This window comes from Salmo trutta, chromosome 29 (assembly GCF_901001165.1).
Source record: "Salmo trutta chromosome 29, fSalTru1.1, whole genome shotgun sequence".
Lineage (NCBI taxonomy): Eukaryota > Metazoa > Chordata > Actinopteri > Salmoniformes > Salmonidae > Salmo > Salmo trutta.
In genome coordinates this window covers 44,545,440-44,565,146 of record NC_042985.1, presented here as the reverse complement: position 1 = coordinate 44,565,146, position 19,707 = coordinate 44,545,440, and the positions used below count along the sequence as shown (strand labels likewise).

The 19,707-nt window shown below is 44.4% G+C and overlaps 1 protein-coding gene across 2 annotated transcripts in view; it reads right to left on the bottom strand.

The window, feature by feature from the left end:
• Positions 1-19,707, bottom strand: part of cntrl (centriolin) — an 89,372-nt gene that overhangs the window by 49,868 nt on the left and 19,797 nt on the right. For both annotated transcript variants that reach the window (XM_029722322.1, XM_029722323.1), the window contains exons 6-11: positions 17,543-17,729; positions 17,099-17,292; positions 9,391-9,510; positions 8,502-8,691; positions 8,121-8,230; positions 2,592-2,786 (exon numbers count right to left, since the gene is read on the bottom strand). In XM_029722322.1, coding sequence (XP_029578182.1) covers positions 2,592-2,786; positions 8,121-8,230; positions 8,502-8,691; positions 9,391-9,510; positions 17,099-17,292; positions 17,543-17,729 — 996 coding nt within the window. The remainder of the gene's footprint in view (positions 1-2,591; positions 2,787-8,120; positions 8,231-8,501; positions 8,692-9,390; positions 9,511-17,098; positions 17,293-17,542; positions 17,730-19,707) is intronic.

Below are 19,707 nucleotides of genomic sequence, written 5' to 3'. Positions count from 1 at the left end.
GTAGAGTTAGAAGATATGAGAGGGGGAGAAAAAGATGAAAAATTTGTCCAGTCCCTCCCAAGGCCAAGTTGCAGTACTCACTAGAAATCAGTGCAGTCAGATTACTCTTTGGTTTGCATCCCCGCAGATGCATCCAGTCAGCCAGCTCTCATCTGCTTCTGCTCCCCATGAATCTACAGGAGGCCCCCGGGTGAAGACGTTGCATTTCCTGACTCCCTCCCTCAGGGTTAGGTCCAACCCCCCAGCTCTACAGGCTCAGGGGCTGAAGTTTCCCCTTCTTTAGGACTTCACTCTTTAGTCCACACACCCTGAGCACGCCTCCTAACCCCCTTCCCTCATCTACTCCACTCTCTCTCTTCGAATCAACACAGGAAGTCGCCCTGTTGACCAATCAACATGCATGGATAGGCTATGACAATGCCTGGTGATTCCCCAGAGAACTCTCCGACTTTTTTTAAAGGCACAGCAGCCCCTTTTTCTCACTTGTTGCTTCCATGGAATAATTCCCACAGAATTCCCATAAGGTAAAAATAATGAATTATTCTGAGAGGTCCATCAAGTTAAGCTTTGACACATGCAGGTGCGATGGAAATATAGCAATGTGCACTTATTTGTTTGTGACCGAGGTTCCACAAATGAAATATGTTACTTTTTATGGATTTAGATTACATGTGCATCTTCATGTATGTTGAAAACAGTTCAAAACGTTTTGACAAGAGAAATAAGAACACATATGGAGAATGTCTTCTGGTAATGTATGATTAAAGTCCACGACCAGGAGGGGCAGATAAAACAAAAAGAGTGGCTGCGCAACCTGTGTTCGTCCTGCCCCCCGAAATGCCTTTTCCTGTTTTCTAAACCTCTTTTTAACATTCTTCACATGTTGTTTTTCTGCAATGTAATATCCCTATAGTGTTATGCTATCTGTGGTTAAAAGTTGTAAAAAAAAACATGCATTTCCAATGTAACGTGTAAACAGGGCTAATTGTTTCATGTAGGTTACGCAAGCAATAAATAAGTGTGTATGCTAAGAGTGTCTGCTAAAATAGCATAACACTATAGGGATATATACAAAAAAATGTTTATGTAAATCTAATAAACATTAGAGTATGAATTATCAGAGTAATGAATAATGGCGCTAGAGGGAATGGCGGCCGTTTACGGGCTCCTGACCAATTGTGCTATTTTGTGTATTTTTTTGGCTGTAATAAAATAAAATAAAAGTGTACATAATGTATCCGCCATCGTTTCCTATGTCCGAAAACAGCTCGCAGCACGCACGCACACTGCCCTTTCCAAAAGGAACACCTATGTGATAATGCTGTTCATTGACTACAGCTCAGCGTTCAACACCATTGTACCCTCGAAGCTCATCACTAAGCAAAGGACCCTGAGATTAAACACCTTCATCTGCAACTGGATCCTGGACTTCCTGACAGGCCACGCCCAGGTGGTGAGGGTAGGCAACAACACATCCGCCACGTTGACCCTCAACACGGTGGCCCACCAGGGGTGCGTGCTTAGTCCCCTACTGTACTCCCTGTTAACCCACTACTGCGTGCCCGGGCGACAAGATAATGGTGGGCCTGATCACGAAGCTCAGCCTACAGGGAGGAGGTAAGGGACCTGGTAGTGTGGTGCCAGGACAACAACCTTTAAATCAATGTCAGCAAGACAAAGGAGCTGATCATGGACTACAGGAAACAGAGGGCCGAACACGCCACAATTCACATCGACAGGGATGCTGTGGAACAGGTTGACACCATTGAGAGCATCTTGACTGGCTGCATCACCGCTTGGCATGGCAACTGTTTGGCATTTGACCGCAAAGCGCAACAGAGGGTAGTGCATACGGCCCAGGCGGTGTCAGAGGAAGGCCCATCCAAGTCATAGACCGTTCTCTCTGCTACCGCAAGCGGTACCGATGCACAAAGTTTGCTTAGCTATAAGACTGCTAAATAGTTAACCAATAGCTACCCGGAATATCTGCATTGACCCTTTATGCACTAATCTCTTTTGACTCATCACATACGCTGCTGTTACTGTTTATTATCTATCCCGTTGCCCAGTCACTTTATCCCTACCTATATGTACATATCTACCTCAACTACCTCGTACCCCTGTACATCGACCCTGTATATTGAAGTGCTACATCAATTCCAACTGAAGGGACTAGTTTAGAAAAGTGCTAAAACAGTGTATCCAAGGAAAGGGCTAAGACAATGTATGCAACTGAAGAGACTAGATTAGGAAAGTTCTAAGATGGTGTATCCTGTGAATTTGCCATATTCAGTATGAATAAACACTTGCTAAAGTGCCAGAATACAGTGTATCCAACTGTGGGGATTCGTTCAGAAAAGTACTAAAACAGTGTATGCAACTGAAGGGACTAGTTTAAAAAGGTTCTAAAGTGGTGTATCCTGTGAGTTTGGTGTATTCAATATGTAATAAGTTGCTCTGCTCTGCAGTGTGTCAGTGGTGCGGGTGGTGTAAAGTGATGCTGATAGCTAGCTCTGGTCGAGACCGTTAGTGGAGGAATGCACACTAACGACCTGGACCAGAGCTAGTAGCTATCTATCTAAAGTACTAACATGCTGGGGGTCCCTGGGGTCCAGTGTGTTGAGTAGGCCCTGGAGGTGGTCCAGCTCTCCCTGGGTTCGGTTCATTTCCTCTCTCTGTATCTCCAGCTGGCCCTCCAGAGCCTCCGTCTCATCTCTCAGCTGCCTCACTTGCTGGATCCTCCAGTGGAGCTTCTGCCTTAGTTGCTCTTTCTCTGCCTTGGACACCTAGATGAAGGATGGAGAGAAGAGGCTTTTAGAAGTGTCCGGGGTGGATTAGGCTAGTTGATGTGGAACAGTGCTGTTATTGTAGCATGGTCGCAGATCTGTTTGTGCAATCATGTCAACTCTTTGGCATGACAATAAGTGACAAGGAGTGATGAAGAGTTGACATAATAGGACAAACAGATCTGGGACTACTGGATACTGTTATTACATTATTAGAAAAAAATGTTTTGGATAGTGCCAATCCAATCTACACGGTCACCGACATAACCGGTGGAGGGGATATCTGCGCATATCAGACTCAAAAGAAACACGTGGATTTTCCCTGCAACTACACTGATACCATTACACTTCCTTATTGTCAATAGCATTTTATTATTAAAAGTTATTACCTATGAATATTAGACTAGTATACAAATTAGGAAATGTCAGATTGGAGAGGAATTCCCCCCCCCCCCAAAAAAATACAGATTTTGATGCACTAACCCATTCACACCAAGTCTGATGCGTTTTTCGCTCCACTTTTCCAAATTAATTCTCATAACGTCACCAATGCTGCGGAGTCATTCTCTGTGGCAATATGTTGTTCAAAGTGGCTTGAGAGGACTCTGTAATGAGTTGCATCCCATTTAATAAGAGAGGAAACACAAAACTGGCACCTGTCATCATTCTGCACATGCTGACCCTGCAACGAGACAGTTTTTTTTCTATCTGATTAAAGAGATGAAGTCCAGACAGGCTAGGCCTATTTGAGGAACCTTTCTAAATGGACATTGATCATTTGTCAATTCATACACCCACCCACCTAAAAGGACACATCAATCAAAGCCACCTGCAGCGCATCTCACTCTGACACATAAGCAAATCACATTTGTCTTCTCCCAAAAACGTTTTAAAAAACACTTGCCTTAGCTTCAAATTATTACTGTAGGATATCAAAAAATAGTCTACATCATAGGATAATGCTAAGTCAATGTAGCCTATCATATACATTGACAAGTAAAGTTTTAAGGGGGATATAGAGACCATGGCCTAATGATCAGCCATTGATACATTTTGTGAAGCAATTGGTGGTTATTTTGACACTACATTTGAATTTGAGTTCTTTATCGAAATCTGTGCAGATTTTGTTTTCTCTGTCTTTTATGATCGCCTAGATTCACTTTAGCAGGCCTATAATTTTATATATATAGCAACAACCCAGCAGCAGGACCGCTACCTCCGCCTTTGTGCAAGGGGGAGCAGGAGAAGCACTGCCAGAGCCCTGCAAAATGACCTCCAGCAGGCCACAAATGTGCATGTGTCTGATCAAACGGTCAGAAACAGACTCCATGAGGGTGGTATGAGGGCCCGACGTGCACAGGTGGGGGTTGTGCTTACAGCCCAACACCGTGCAGGACGTTTGGCATTTGCCAGAGAACACCAAGATTGGCAAATTCGCCACTGGCGCCCTGTGCTCTTCACAGATGAAAGCAGGTTCACACTGAACACATGTGACATAGTCTGGAGACGCCGTGGAGAACGTTCTGCTGCCTGCAACATCCTCCAGCATGACCGGTTTGGCGGTGGGTCAGTCATGGTGTGGGGTGGCATTTCTTTGGGGGGCCGCACAGCCCTCCATGTGCTCGCCAGAGGTAGCCTGACTGCCATTAGGTACCGAGATGAGATCCTCAGACCCCTTGTGAGACCATATGCTGGTGCGGTTGGCCCTGGGTTCCTCCTAATGCAAGACAATGCTAGACCTCATGTGGCTGGAGTGTGTCAGCAGTTCCTGCAAGAGGAAGGCATTGATGCTATGGACTGGCCCGCCCGTTCCCCAGACCCCAGAGCACATCTGGGACATCATGTCTCGCTCCATCCACCAACGCCACGTTGCACCACAGACTGTCCAGGAGTTGGCGCATGCTTTAGTCCAGGTCTGGGAGGAGATCCCTCAGGAGACCATCCGCCACCTCATCAGGAGCATACCCAGGCGTTGTAGGGAGGTCATACAGGCACGTGGAGGCCACACACACTACTGAGCCTCATTTTGACTTGTTTTAAGGACATTACATCAAAGTTGGATCAGCCTGTAGTGTGGTTTTCCACTTTAATTTTGAGTGTGACTCCAAATCCAGACCTCCATGGGTTGATAAATTGGATTTCCATTGATTATTTTTGTGTGATTTTGTTGTCAGCACATTCAACTATGTAAAGAAAAAAGTATTTAATAAGATTATTTCTTTCATTCAGATCTAGGATGTGTTGTTTAAGTGTTCCCTTTATTTTTTTGAGCAGTATATTATATAGCCTGAGCGATATGTAGCCTAGTTCTGGTGTGATGTGATCACATTGGCAAAATTCCTACTTTGCTGCACTGCAAACGTAAAAAAACAGGCAGAGAGAAATGTATTAATTAATTCACACAGCGAACCCACAGACCTGTCAGTGGCAGTGCCCAGATAATAATTTATATTGGTCAACATATTATTTTCCCATGCGAAAAGATGCAAATATCAAACCTGTCCTGCATAAATAATTGACGGATTGTGGCAGGCTGATATTTCGCAATTGGTGTGACTGGTGTCATAAACAAAACATGTGTTCGTATACATTTTTTTCTTCCTAATTATTTGGACGAAAATAACGGACTTGATGAGAAAGGGCCTTTACTGAAAATAGTCCTTTTACAAGATGAAATCATGACAAGAGCGTTTGATTCCTATTAAAGGCTACTTTAGGAAACTTTCTGAATAGACATATAGGCCTATAGAGAAGAGAATCAGTGAACTCACACATGCACACACCCATAAAAGGACCTGTCAATCAAAGCCAAGCATACTATATGTCAGACACAAGAGCAAATGTTTATGCTTTCCTTAAAATGTATTAAAAAAAACCTAGGCCTACCTTAGGCTTTCCAAAAGTAGGCTATAAGATAATGAATTGACAAGGAAAGCATGAAGGGGAGAGAGACAGCTATGCTATAGTATGAAAATGAAATTGACAGAAACAAATACACGCAACATTTCCATAGCCTATTTATCAGTGTTGATTTGTCTATAAATTAAGAAAAGATTTCGTATCTAATTATAGCATGCCAGGTTGGATAGGATCGTCCATTTGACACAACATTAGCTCATTTCGAGTGTCATGTCCCTAATTTTAAGGACAAGCCTGTTACGTAAACTGAACGTAATCTAAGTAATCCCCAAAGTAATTATTTATCACAAGAGGCCTATAAACAATAACTAGTAATGCTGCATACTCCAAGAAAGGTTCAAACTCACCTTTCTAGTAAATAGTTATAAATTGCTGAGGTGTAGTCACTTTTGAGGACACAAGCTCAAGCAAACAGTACAAATATGATAAAAATATGAAATATTTTGTGACATATTTCCTATTCAACAAAACTATGAAGAAGGCTTGAAATGACTTATATGCTTTCTCAATATAGTATAATCAAATTATAACCACTAACTAAGATTTCACCTTCCTTATAACTGTAAAATACATATTTGTATGTTTAGTGTTAAGAGAAAATGTGCATATTTTCTAATGGTCTCTCTTGATCAAAACATCAGCCCCCACCACTGTGAACGTCACACGTTCGGCTTCCTGAACTCGTTAGGAACTCGCTTTCATATCCTATTAATCTATAACAACCAAGGTGTTTTTTGTTTAAAATGTGTGAATTATTTTAGATTAATGGCTATAAATCAATCTCTGAATGTGCTATAGAGATGAAACCACCATCTCCTGTTGCGTTACAATAAGGATTACAGGCACGTGCTTTGTCAGTGGCTGTGACGTAAGGTTCAGCCAGGAGTTTATGGACAGTCAGAAGAGCGAATTAAATGGTAGGAGGGAAATCCCAGCTTCAAGTGGTTTCAGATTTCCCATCATACTGTATTTCACATAGGCGCAAAAAATATACTGTAGCGACCCGCACAGACAGTTGTGGGTTATGTGTTAGGCTATTAGTGGGTTGTGTCGTACTTACCAGTGTTCGCGGGGTCATGCCAATCAACCTGCTATCTGCCAATCACGGGAATGCCTGGAATGTTCTGATACCGGGCAGCCTGGTGGTTGGCGGAGTGGCGTGAAGGGGGGTTGGGCAGGGGGATGGAGCATTGGAAGTTAAGACCGGGTTTAGCCATTGTTCCCTCTCTTACGTCTGGGCTTCACAAGAGAAGGTCACGGTTGGTTTGTAGTGTACCTTTTATTTATTTGGCGTGGGCTATGGCCAAACAGTAGCCTGTGTTAAGTTGGGTTAATAAACCGTCCATTCGTTAACTCCATCCTCTGTCTGGACAATTGTTCCTTCATGATCTAGTCAGGTCATTACAATACTACTGTGCGCAATGCAAGTGTCACGTCCTGACCAGTATAGGGGTTATTTGTTATTGTAGTTTGGTCAGGACGTGGCAGGGGGTGTTTGTTTTATGTGGTTCTGGGTGTGTTTTGTGTATGTGTTTAGGTAGAGGGGTATTTGATTTATTAGTCCGGGGTTTGTTAGTCATTGTTCTATGTTCCATCTAGTTTTTGTATTTCTATGTTTAGTTAATTGGGGTTGGACCTTCAATTGGAGGCAGCTGGTTATTGTTGCCTCTAATTGAGGGTCCTATAATTAGGAGTTTGTTTTTCATGGGTTTTTGTGGGAGATTGTTCTTGTTTAGCTGTTTGCCTGACAAGACTGTCAAGTTTGTTTTGTTTTGTATACGTGTTATGTTTTCCTTCTTCACCAAATAAAAAAGATGAGTGTACATTTTCCCGCTGCGTCTTTGCCTCTACCCTACGACACCCGTGACAGCAAGCCATTTCGATCTACAGTATCCAAAGATCAATTTATAAGCCAAGATGAAGGTCAGAACCAGTACCAGAATCACGCAGGTCCTCTAAACTGGGGCCTTTACATCATTAATATAAAAAAAAAGTAAAATTGAAAATCTAATTGTCAAATCATAGCGCCACATGTGAGCTGGTTCTACTCATTCAATTTCCCCTTCTTATTGCACACAACAAGCATCCATACCCCCTGTCAAGGGGATTTATGGCTGATTTGAGATGTAATCATCAACCCTGTCACTTTATTTGGCACTAACTATAATCATTTTTTTATTGAACTTCTTGAAATGGAAACATGTTTTTTATTCAATTGAACATGTGCTCTTCATGACAGAATGTTAAAATTAGGTAAAAAATGTTTTAATAAAATTCAAAGTTACACTACCAAAAAGGGACAAATGATGGAACGACCAAGTGCATTCATTTTGACAAAAATACTGCACTATATAGAAAATAGGGTGCCATTTGGGACACAGACAATAGGAGAGCCGAGCTTCGCCGGTGACGCACCTGTTTCTGGGAGAGTGTCTCCTGCAGCTGGCGAAGCTCTCCACCGGCCCTGAGGACCTGCTGCTCTGCCTCCTCGATCTCCCTGTGCAACTGCTGCAGACACTCCTCGGCTGGGGACACAGTCACACAAACAAGAACTCACCTAACTACACCTCACCTAACACTCACGTCAGTCAGCAACAGTCAGAGGAACAACCCTGTAGTTCACTTCACATACAGGGTGTAGGCAGGGTGATACAGTCAAGAGGAAAATCTTGTTGTGTTACCATATCAGCTTCCCCTTCTCCAATTCGAACCTTAGCTATTAGAAGGAGAAAAACCTTAACTGACCCAAGATCAGCATCTAGTAGGACGAACTTTACTATACTCCCTCTTCTGTACCTTTAGTCTGTTCTTGGCTGCAGTCTCTGGAGCTGATCTTGGCCACGTCTTGCCTGGGGTTGTCTGTCTCTATGTGGCCTGCAGTTGGCATCTGATGACTCTGGATGCCATCTGAAGCCACCGCGTTCCTCTTGTGCCGTGCCTTTCCAATGTAAGGGCTTTCCTCCAGGAAGCTCTCTGCCTCCAACTCCTGGTGAGAGAGAGGGAAAATGAATCATGAATTCATGCAGATTCCAAGGGTGCATCCAAAATGGCAACTTATTTCCTGAGTGTACACCTTCCTAATCTTGAAATGCACCCCCATGGCCTCAATTTGTCTGGGCATGGACTCTACAAGGTGTCAAAAGTGTTCCACAGGGATGCTGACCCATGTTGACTCCAATGCTTCCCACAGTTGTGTCAAGTTGGCTGGATGTCCTTTGGGTAATGGAACATTCTTGATACACACGGGAAACTACTGCGCGTGAAAAACCCAGAAGTGTTGCAGTTCCTGACACAAACTGGTGCGCCTGGCACCTACTACCATACCCTGTTCAAAGGCACTTAAATCCATTGTCTTGCCCATTCACCCTCGGGATGGCACACATCCAGGTCATAAGGCTTAAAAATCTTTCTTTAACCAGTCTCCTATCCTTCATCTACACTGATTAAATTGGATTTAAAAAGTGACACCAATAAGGTTAATCCAGCTTTCACCTGGATTCACCTGGTCAGTCTAGGTCATGGAAAGAGCAGGTGTCCTTAATGTTTTGTACACTCAGTGTATAGTTCACTACTTCTGACCAGAAGTATTGCACTGTATAGGGAATAGGGTGCCATTGTTGGCGGACCCTAAGGCAACAACTGAATGGAGAGATGGCTCATGAGGGTTCTGGATGGATGCACTCACATGGTCTGGGTAATAGGGATATGGTTCAAACTTGGCGTCGATCTTCTGAAAGGCTAACTCCTGCTCCAGCTCATACTGCTTCTGGCATGCTCGCGTCAGCTCCACCGTTTTCTGTTTCAGCTGTCAATACGGCCATGCAGTATAGAGATTATACAGAGACATCACAAACACAATGAAGAAAAGCATCATACACTCACTGCAAGTTAGAATGGAATGTATTGCAATATTTTGCAATATATCTCCAATTGAGAGTCCAACAACCAATCTACACATAACACAAAAACCTCTGCCACATCCTGACCAAAACTAATACAATTGCTCCCTCTGCAGGTCAGGACGTGACAGTACCCCCCCCCCCCCTAAAGGTGCAGACCCCGGAATGCACCTTAAAAAAGAAAACACAAAAAATCCCCAATACCCCAACAAAACCAATAAACAATACCCCCTAAACAATAAGGGAGGGAAGGGAGGGTGACAGGCGGGCCACTCGGGCTGGGCCGGAGGACAGGCGGGCCACTCGGGCTGGGCCGGAGGACAGGCGGGGAACCCTGGCAGATCCGGGCAGGCGGGCCGCCCTGGCAGACCCGGGCAGTCGGGCCGCCCTGGCTGATCCGGGCAGTCGGGCCGCCCTGGCTGATCCGGGCAGTCGGGCCGCCCTGGCTGATCCGGGCAGTCGGGCCGCCCTGGCTGATCCGGGCAGTCGGGCCGCCCTGGCTGATCCGGGCAGTCGGGCCGCCCTGGCTGATCCGGGCAGACGGGCCGCTCTGGCGGCTCTTGACTGGCGGGCAGCTCTGGCGACTCTTGACTGGCGAGCAGCTCTGGCGACTCTTGACTGGCGGGCAGCTCTGGCGACTCTTGACTGGCGGGCAGCTCTGGCGACTCTTGACTGGCGGGCAGCTCTGGCAGCTCCTGACTGGCGAGGCTGGGCTGACGCACTAGACGCCTGATGCGTGGGGCTGGTACTGGACGTGCCAGCCTGGAGACACGCACCTCAATGCTAGTGCGTATAGCGGGAAACACCGGACCGTAGAGGCACACTGGCGGTCTTGAGCGCAGGGTTGGCATCACCCCTTCAGGCTCGATGCTCACTCCTCCCTGGCACATGCGGGGCGCTGGTACTGTGCGTGCCGGCCTGAAAATCCCAGGCCTCACCACAGCCCCTACCCCAAAGCACGGGACCTGTCCAGTCTGTCTCTGCCCCACAAGGGTACGGGGAGCTGGCCTGGGGCTCCAATCTCGCCACGCCAAACAGCCCTTGTGCCCCCCCCAAAAAAATGATTGGGGCTGCCTCTCGGGTTCCCTTAGCTCCCTTAGTTTGTCCTCCCAGAATCGTCGTTCACTCTGCCAAGTCCATTCATCAACCCGATGCTCCTTCCTCCTCCGCTGCTTGGTCCTTTTGTGGTGGGTAGTTCTGTAAGGTTTGTCGTAGTGGAGAGAAGACCAAGGCACAGCGGGAATGTGGATACTCATATTTTTAATAAACACGAGTAAAGCATCCACAGGAAAAAAAACAATAAACATGACAGGAACAGTTTTGCAGGCACACAAAACGCAGTGCAAAAACAACTACCCACAACCCCAAAGGAAAACACACACCTGTTTATAGGACTCCCAATCAGAGGCAACTAGAACCACCTGCCTCCAATTGAGAGTCCAACAACCAATCTACACATAACACAAAAACCTCTGCCACATCCTGACCAAAACTAATACAATTGCTCCCTCTGCTGGTCAGGACGTGACAATCTAAAAGCAGCTGCTATCTGCCTAAATGTACTTTGTCACAATAAAATTCAGAAGTGAAAATGTACCTGTATATTATACTAGCTTTGACCATATAAAGTCAAACCAAGAAAAAACAGGCAGCATCTATCATCATCACCATCATCATCTTTACATTTAATCTGAAACACAAGCTAAACAAATAAAAACAACAAAATGCTGGCAAACATGAGAGTGCTCTGCGAGTGAGAACCTGAATGGACAGAAGAGTCATGGACATTTAAACAAGGACATGGGTCAGCAGTGGGCATTGGGTTCACATGAATCTGTGTGTGTCTTCAGAGTACCTGACAAATAGCATCCAGTAGAGGAGCAGGCAATGAAGGAGGCTGAAGAGACAGAAGCAGTGGGAAAACAAACAGAAAATTCATGCAAAGAGCAAATTAGAAAAATGGATAAAGACATGATCATGGCCTGTATTCATAAAGAGTAGATGTACTGATCTAAGATTAGTTTTGCCTATTATATTATAATGAATATGAGTTACTGGAGAGTGAGGCCCTGACATTTGAAAAGGTTAGTGTTTTGTTTGTTTGACGCAACCTGGGTGCATGACTTATGAAACCAAGTCATGTACACCACTGAGTCATAAAAGGCCATTAAGAAATCATGGAAACGATGAACAATAAAAACTAAAGAATTCGCTTTCTGTACACACAAACACTATACCACACCATGCAATACTACCTTCAGGAAAGGGGACTGAATTGATGTGTAAGGATAAACTAGAGGCCGGGAAAATAGCTATGGGCACAGAAAGACGAGAGAAAGATGAAGAGGAAGGCAGGAAGAGTTTAGAGGACACGTAAATGCATCGTTGTTCAAAGAGCTCCTTCCTATATGACAATTTGTGTGTTTGTGTGTGTGTGTGTGTGTGTGTCAGGATTTCCGTTAGCCGGTAATTGACAGGTTTTGTCTAAGAAAATTAAAAGCCCATAAATAAAATTGTTGCCGGCCAAAATGACCAGGAGAAAAAACAAAGGTAGGCAAGCTTTCAGCACCACTCTACAATGAGAGCTGGAGGCAGTACGCACTTACTTAATTGTTTGAAACCTGAATGATTTACATCATATTATGAGGCATGTCTTACCTTGTATGAAAATCCAACCACAGAGGCAATTATTTTATTAAGACTTCATAGGAGGCGCATGAGTTTCAAGTATGGGAAAGCTAACAATTTATCCTACCGTTATCGATCTGCGTACCAGTTATGTATGCATCTTCTGGGAACAGTTTAATTTCAAAAATAACATTTTTGTTTCTCAATTTTTGTCAAGTGGTTAATCATAAAAATCTTAATTAAAAGGCTAAAAATATAAAACAAAAATGTAACTAATACGAGAGCACCAGCCTCTGCCATACGGACACTGATACACCGTGATCATTGGTGGCTATATACAGTGCATTCAGAAATTATTATTTTTCCACATTTTGCTACGGTAAAGGATAATTCTCAAATTGATTAAAACGTTTTTTCCCCCTCATCAATCTACACACAATACCCCACAACGACAATGCAAAAAAACAGTTTCATACATTTTTCAAAATTTATAAAAATAACAAAAACTGAAATATCACATTTACATAAGTATTCAAACCCTTTACTCAGTACTTTGTTGAAGCACCTTTGGCAGCGATTACAGCCTCACGTCTTCTTGGGTATGACGCTACAAGCTTGGCACTCCTGTATTTGGGGAGTTTCTCCAATTCTTATGTGCAGATCCTCTTAAGCTCTGTCAGGTTGAATGGGGAGTGTCGCTGCACAGCTATTTTCAAGTCTTTCCAGAGATGTTCGATTTGGTACAAGTCCGGGCTCTGGCTGTCCTGAGGCCCCTCCTGCATTTTCTTGTCTGTGTATTTAGGGTCATTGTCCTTTTTGAAGGTGAACCTTTGCCCCAGCCGGAGCAGGTTTTCATCAAGGATCTCTGTACTTTGCTCCGTTCATCTTTACCTCGATCCTGATTAGTCTCCCAGTCCCTGCCACTGAAAAACATTCCCACAGCATGATGCTGCCACCACCATGCTACACCGTAGAGATGGTGCCAGGTTTATTCCTGACGTGACGCTTGGCATTCAGGCCAAAGATTTCAATCTTGGTTTCATCAGAGAATATTGTTTCTCATGGTCAGAGTCCTTTAGGTGCCTTTTGGCAAACTCCAAGTGGGCCGCTATGTGCCTTACTGAGGAATGGCTGCCGTCTGGCCACTCTACCATAAAGTCTTGATTGGTGGAGTGCTGCAGAGATGGTTGTCCTTCTGGAAGGTTCTCTGATTTCCACAGAGGAAGTCTGGAGCTCTGTCAGAGTGACCATCAGGTTCTTGGTCACCTCCCTGACCAAAGCCCTTCTCCCCCTGATTGCTCAGTTTGGCCACGTGGCCAGCTCTAGGAAGAGTCTTGGCGGTTCCAAACTTCTTCCATTTAAGAATGATGGCCACTGTGTTCTTGGGGACCTTCAATGCTGCAGATTCTTTTTGGTACCCTTCCCCAGTTCTGTGCCTCGACAAAATCCTGTCTTGGAGCTCTACGGACAATTCCTTCGACCTCATGGCTTGGTTTTTGCTCTGACATGCACTGTCAACTGTGGGACCTTATATAGACAGGTGTGTGCCTTTCCAAATCATGACCAAACAATTTAATTTACCACAGGTGGACTCCAATCAAGTTGTAGAAACAGCTCAAGGATGAACAATGGAAACAGGATGCACCGGAGCACAATTTCGAGTGTCATAGCAAAGGTTCTGAATACTTATGTAAATAAGGTATCTGTTTTTAATTTTTAATACATTTGCAAACATTTCTAAAAACCTGTTTCCCTTTGTCATTATGGGGTATTGTGTGTAAATTGATGAGGGGAAAAAATGATTTAATACATTTTAGAATAAGTCTAATGTAACAAAATGGGGAAAAAGTCAAGGGGCCTGGATACTTTCCGAATGCACTGTAGCTGAAATGAGCGCATGGAACGCAGAGATGGCCAATGTAGTCGTTTGTCAACCAAGTAAAAATACATAAAGTCGACAAATAAAAACAGTAGAAAATATACTGATTATTTATTTGGTTCTTTGAATCACATTCATTGCGCTACAGCCGGTCTGCCTGCATTTCTATTGGTCTTGAGCTACCGCTAGTGAAGTGCAACATTGTATCAACTAGCTTATTCCAGGCCCTCAGAGTTTTCCGAGGGACAGACGGCTGTTTTTGCGCAAGGGAAAGCTATTCTATGATGCTTCCACTTGATATACAGTATGAGATCATCAGATGATGATATTTTGCTCTTTCACGCAGGCCCACTGTAAGGAACTATTAGGCTATCATTCGCAATGGATGTTTAGAAAACAGACTTCGTTGACTTACTGTGTGAGGTGAAGAAAAAATGACTGAGAAGCTCAGCTTATTAGTAGAGGATGTGGTTAGAAAGACAATCAGAAATCAAACATTCCCAAATGGGCACTTTATTGCATTTATTCGCAGCAGGCCAGGTATGCTACGTCTATGTGTGCTCAGGCACTCATGCCCCCTCAACATTAACAAGACTGAGAAACCAGACCCATCATTGCTCACATGGAGCACTCCAAACAAAAGACAATGAAAAAAATTAACAAGTTGTAAACTTGTTTCTCACAGTCTAGCAGGTTGTAAACTCTGCAAACAACGTTTCCACTCCGAGAATGAAAACGGTAAATAACATGAGGCCTAATTAGTAATACAATGCATTAACAACAGTGTAAGAATTGATATTCCTCTGTCCCGCACGCCCTGAAAAAGACACTTCTTTTTTTGTTTCTACTCGTCAGCAATACTTAGTACAACTGTTGTTACACTAAGGTTTTTATTCTAAGAGAAACAAAAATGTTAAATTATATTCCATGATTTTCTTAAGATACATGTGTTGACTGAATATAAGCAAGTGATGTCTGCTAAATAATCAAGTTGATGGCGCAGTCATAAAACTGACTGACTCACTCATTCATGGCTTTAGATCAAAATAAATAAGTACCAACATTCTTTCTGATAGTCTTTAATAAAGAAATGTTTTGGTTATCCTGACCTGGACACCATGTATTATAACAGTCCATTATGGGCTATTAGCAGGACAATAGACTCTTGCCAACACCTCTCTGTATTTTTATACTTTGTGCAAGGCAATTGATCAGCATTAAAAACTTTGTGGATGGGGCCTCCCGAGTGGTGCAGCGGTCTAAGACACTGCATCGCAGTGCAAACTGCTTTGCTACAGATGCTGGCTTGATACCCGTCCCGGCCGCGACCGGGAGACCCATGAGGCGACGGTGGGCTTTTGGTTTTTCTCCCTCTAAAACAGAAATAAATAATTCTAAATAACAAAACTGGATATATTTACAAATTAGTAAGAATGATTCACCTCATATTCAAGAATGGCCTTTTCCCCCCCTCGCTCACATTAGGTTATTTGAAAACGAAATGATCTCCAAAATATCATAATTTTTTTAACAAAGCGATTATTATTATTATTCATTAATTCAATTTAGAACGATATAAAAGCCCCTGAGATACTCCCACAGATCAGATTTGCCCTAACGAAAAACGCCCCTTCGATATTAATTTAGAATCCTCCAAATCGAATTATTTGCGGAGTCACGTCATTGAAAAAAATATTTTTCAAAATACTGTAGGCCTACCGTAGGTGACATGAGTCTTACTTAGTGTTGAGTAATGTGCTGTTAAAAGTGGATTAGGTCTTATTTATTTAAAAATCATATTGAAGTTTGAAGCAACAGTCTACCCGCATGTGGTCAACTATTTCAGCACCATTTCAAGCAGACAAGCATGGGGACTGGTCTTGATAAATCAATGAGATTTTTATTGGGTATTGGTTAGACTACAATTAGGGTGTGGAAATGTTATGCTCTTAGTACTGTAGCCTACTCCCGACCGTCATGTTGTACAGCGCCATATTTTCATAACGGAAACCCTGAGGCTTTTGTTTTTCTTAACACTACAATATTAATCAAATGAATTAAGTAACATTTTCTTAAAATCAAGAACTATGTTCTTAAACAAAAAGATTTTAAATTCTCTAGTATAGCCAATATTGAAAGCTATCAAATGCTTCTCAAAGATCCCCTTTGGTTGTCAAACTAGCACTAACTAGCATTAATGGTAACAATGGCTGACAATTAAATAACGTGCCATGGAATTCTGCGGCAGCCCGCAAGATGTGCTGCAGTATGACGCAACTTTTACAGGAAGAACCACTGTATATTAGCAACCCATCCTAGTTGTTGCATCTTTAGATTCACCCCCTCCCAAGTTTCTAACGAAGATGTTCATCTCTGTCATATACCGCTCGCATCAGGTGCATTAGGTGGATTAGAATGGTGCTTTCCCGCTAATTGTATTTTGGCAAATGTTTAAAAATGACGTTTTATCGGATGCCTCATTACAGGAGCTGCATGGTATGTTATGATGAATTGCCATAATCAAAATGCGATCTGTCATTCTGAGCCCCGTGCGTGGGTGGCCGCCCTATTGAGACACACCCAATGCATATCGGTCCGGTAAATTTATCAAACGGCCGGTAAATGAAAATACCGGTCACGTTGTCCGGCACCACATTTTGCTAACGGAAATCCTGGTGTGTGTGTGTTTCTCTGTCTGTCTGTCTGTCTGTCTGTCTGTCTGTCTGTCTGTCTGTCTGTCTGTCTGTCTGTCTGTCTGTCTGTCTGTCTGTCTGTCTGTCTGTCTGTCTGTCTGTCTGTCTGTCTGTCTGTCTGTCTGTCTGTCTGTCTGTCTGTCTGTCTGTCTGTCTGTCTGTCTGTCTGTCTGTCTGTCTGTGTGTGTGTGTGTGTGTGTGTGTGTGTGTGTGTGTGTGTGTGTGTGTGTGTGTGTGTGTGTGTGTGTGTGTGTTTGAGTGAGTGCGTGCGTGCATGTTGAGATAAATGCCCACCAGCTCTGTCTTGGTGTCCAGCTCCTGCTCCTGCTGGGTCTGGCAGTGCTGTTGCTGCAGGCTCTTTAGCTGCAGTTGGTCAATGATCTCCTCCTGCTGCTCAAGCTCCTCCACTGCAGCCACCTGCTCACTCTGCAGCCTCCCGATCTCTGCCACACGACACTCCAGGTCCTGCTCCAGACGCTCAATCTCCTCTGCAATCACAGCATGAAAAGAGTTGCCATTTCCACTAACAGTGCCAACTAGGAAACAACCTAAGTGTGGTACTGAGGTACTGTATATTCACTAGGAAACTAACAGAAGCAAATGGGCCAAAATGAGGAGGGACTTTTCTAAGGTTTGCACTAATGAATACACACCAGGTATCTAAAATATACAAAGGCTCATCTAGTAAGGAGACCCTTTCAGGGTTTTAAGCAGGGATTGTGCAATACTGCAATGTACCCATTTGAAAGCGCTGGGGGGCCTGCTCTCTCTCTTCCTGGCTGATAGGCTGCCCGTCCAGTGTCTCAAGTGACCTCAGGTGGAAAACCAGGAAGAGACGGTAATGGGGGAGATTGGCTATAGGGTTCTCTGCCACAGTCAGCTCTGTTAGGTTTTTCAGAGACTTTAGTCTGGACAGCTCATGCAGCTGCAGCAGAGAAAGACAAAAAAAATCTCATTTTATTGGTCACATACACATGGTTAGCAGATGTTAATGCGAGTGTAGCGAAATGCTTGTTCTTCTAGTTCCAACAGTGCAATAATATCTAACAATTCCCCAACAACTACCTAATACACACAAATCTAAAGTGGTGAATGAGAATATGTACATTAAAGCATATGGATGAGCGATTGCCGAGCGGCATAGGCAAGGTGCAGTAGATGGTATAAAATACAGTATATACATGTGATATGAGTAATGTAAGATATGTAAACAATATTAAAGAGGCATTATTTAAAGTGACAGTGATCCATTTATTAAAGTGTCCAGTGATTGGGTCTCAATGAAGGCAGCAGCCTCTCTGAGTTAGTGATTGCTGTTTAGCAGTCTGATGGCGTTGAGATAGAAGCTGTTTCTCAATCTCTCGGTCCCAGCTTTGATGCCCCTGTACTGACCTCGCCTTCTGGATGATAGCGGTGTGAACAGGTAGTGGCTCGGGTGGCTGTTGTCCTTGATGATCTTTTTGGCCTTCCTGTGACATCGGGTGCTGTAGGTGTCCTGGAGGGCAGGTAGTTTGCCCCCGGTGATGCGTTGGGCAGACCGCACTACCCCCTGGAGAGCCTTGCGGTTGAGTGCAGTGCAGTTGCCTTACCAGGCTGTGATACAGCCTGACATGATGCTCTCGATTGTGCATCTGTAAAGGTTTGTCAGGGTTTTGGGTGACAAGCCAAATTTCTTCAGCCTCCTGAGATTGAGGAGGCTCTGTTGCGCCTTCTTCACCACGCTGTCTGGGTGGGTGGACCATTTCAGTTTGTCTGTTATGTGTACGCCCAGGAACTTGAAACTTTCCACCTTCTCCACTGCTGACCCTTCGATGTGGATGGGGGTGGGGGGGTGCTCCCTCTGCTGTTTCCTGAAGTCCACAATCATCTCCATTGTTTTGTTGACTTTGAGTGAGATGTTATTTTCCTGACACCATACTCCGAGTGCCCTCTCCTCCTCCCTGTAGGCTGTCTCGTCGTTGTTGGTGATCAAGCCCACTACTGTTGTGTCGTCTGCAAACTTGATGATTGAGTTGGAGGCGTGCATGGCCACACAGTAGTGGGTGAACAGGGAGTACAGTACGGGAGAGGGCTGAGCACACACCCTTGTGGGGCCCCAGCGTTGAGGGTCAGCAAAGTGGAGATGTTGTTTCCAACCTTCACCACCTAGAGTTGGCCCATCAGAAAGTACAGGACCCAGTTGCACAGGGAGGGGCTGAGACCCAGGGCCTCCAGCTTGATGATGAGCTTGGAGGGTACTATGGTGTTGAATGCTGAGCTGTAGTCAATGAACAGCGTAGGTATTCCTTTTGTCCAGATGGGATAGGGCAGTGTGCCGTGCGATGGTGATTGCGTCATCTGTGGACCTGTTGGGGTGGTATGCAAACTGAAGTGGGTCTAGGGTGGCAGTGAAATGATCCTTGACTCGCCTCTCAAAGCACTTCATGATGACAGAAGTGAGTGCTACGGGGCGGTAGTGATTTAGTTCAGTTATCTTTGCCTTCTTGGGTACAGGAACAATGGTAGCCATCTTGAAGCATACGGGGACAACAGACTGGGATAGGGAGCAATTAAATATGTCTGTAAACACACCAGCCAGCTGGTCTGCGCATGCTCTGAGGACACAACTAGGGATGCCGTCTGGGACAGCAGCCTTGTGAGGGTTAACACGTTTAAATGTTTTACTCACGACAGCCACTGAGAAGGAGAGGGGCGGGGCACAGTCTTTGTTAGCGAGCCGCGACGGTGGCACTGTATTATCCTCAAAGTGGGCAAAAAAGGTGTTTAGTTTGTCTGGAAGCGTGACGTCTGTATCCGTAACGTGGCTGTTTTTGTAATCGCCGTTTTCTTGTAGACCCTGCCACATACGTCTCATGTCTGAGCCGTTGAATTGCGACTCCACCTTGTCCCTGTACCGGCATTTC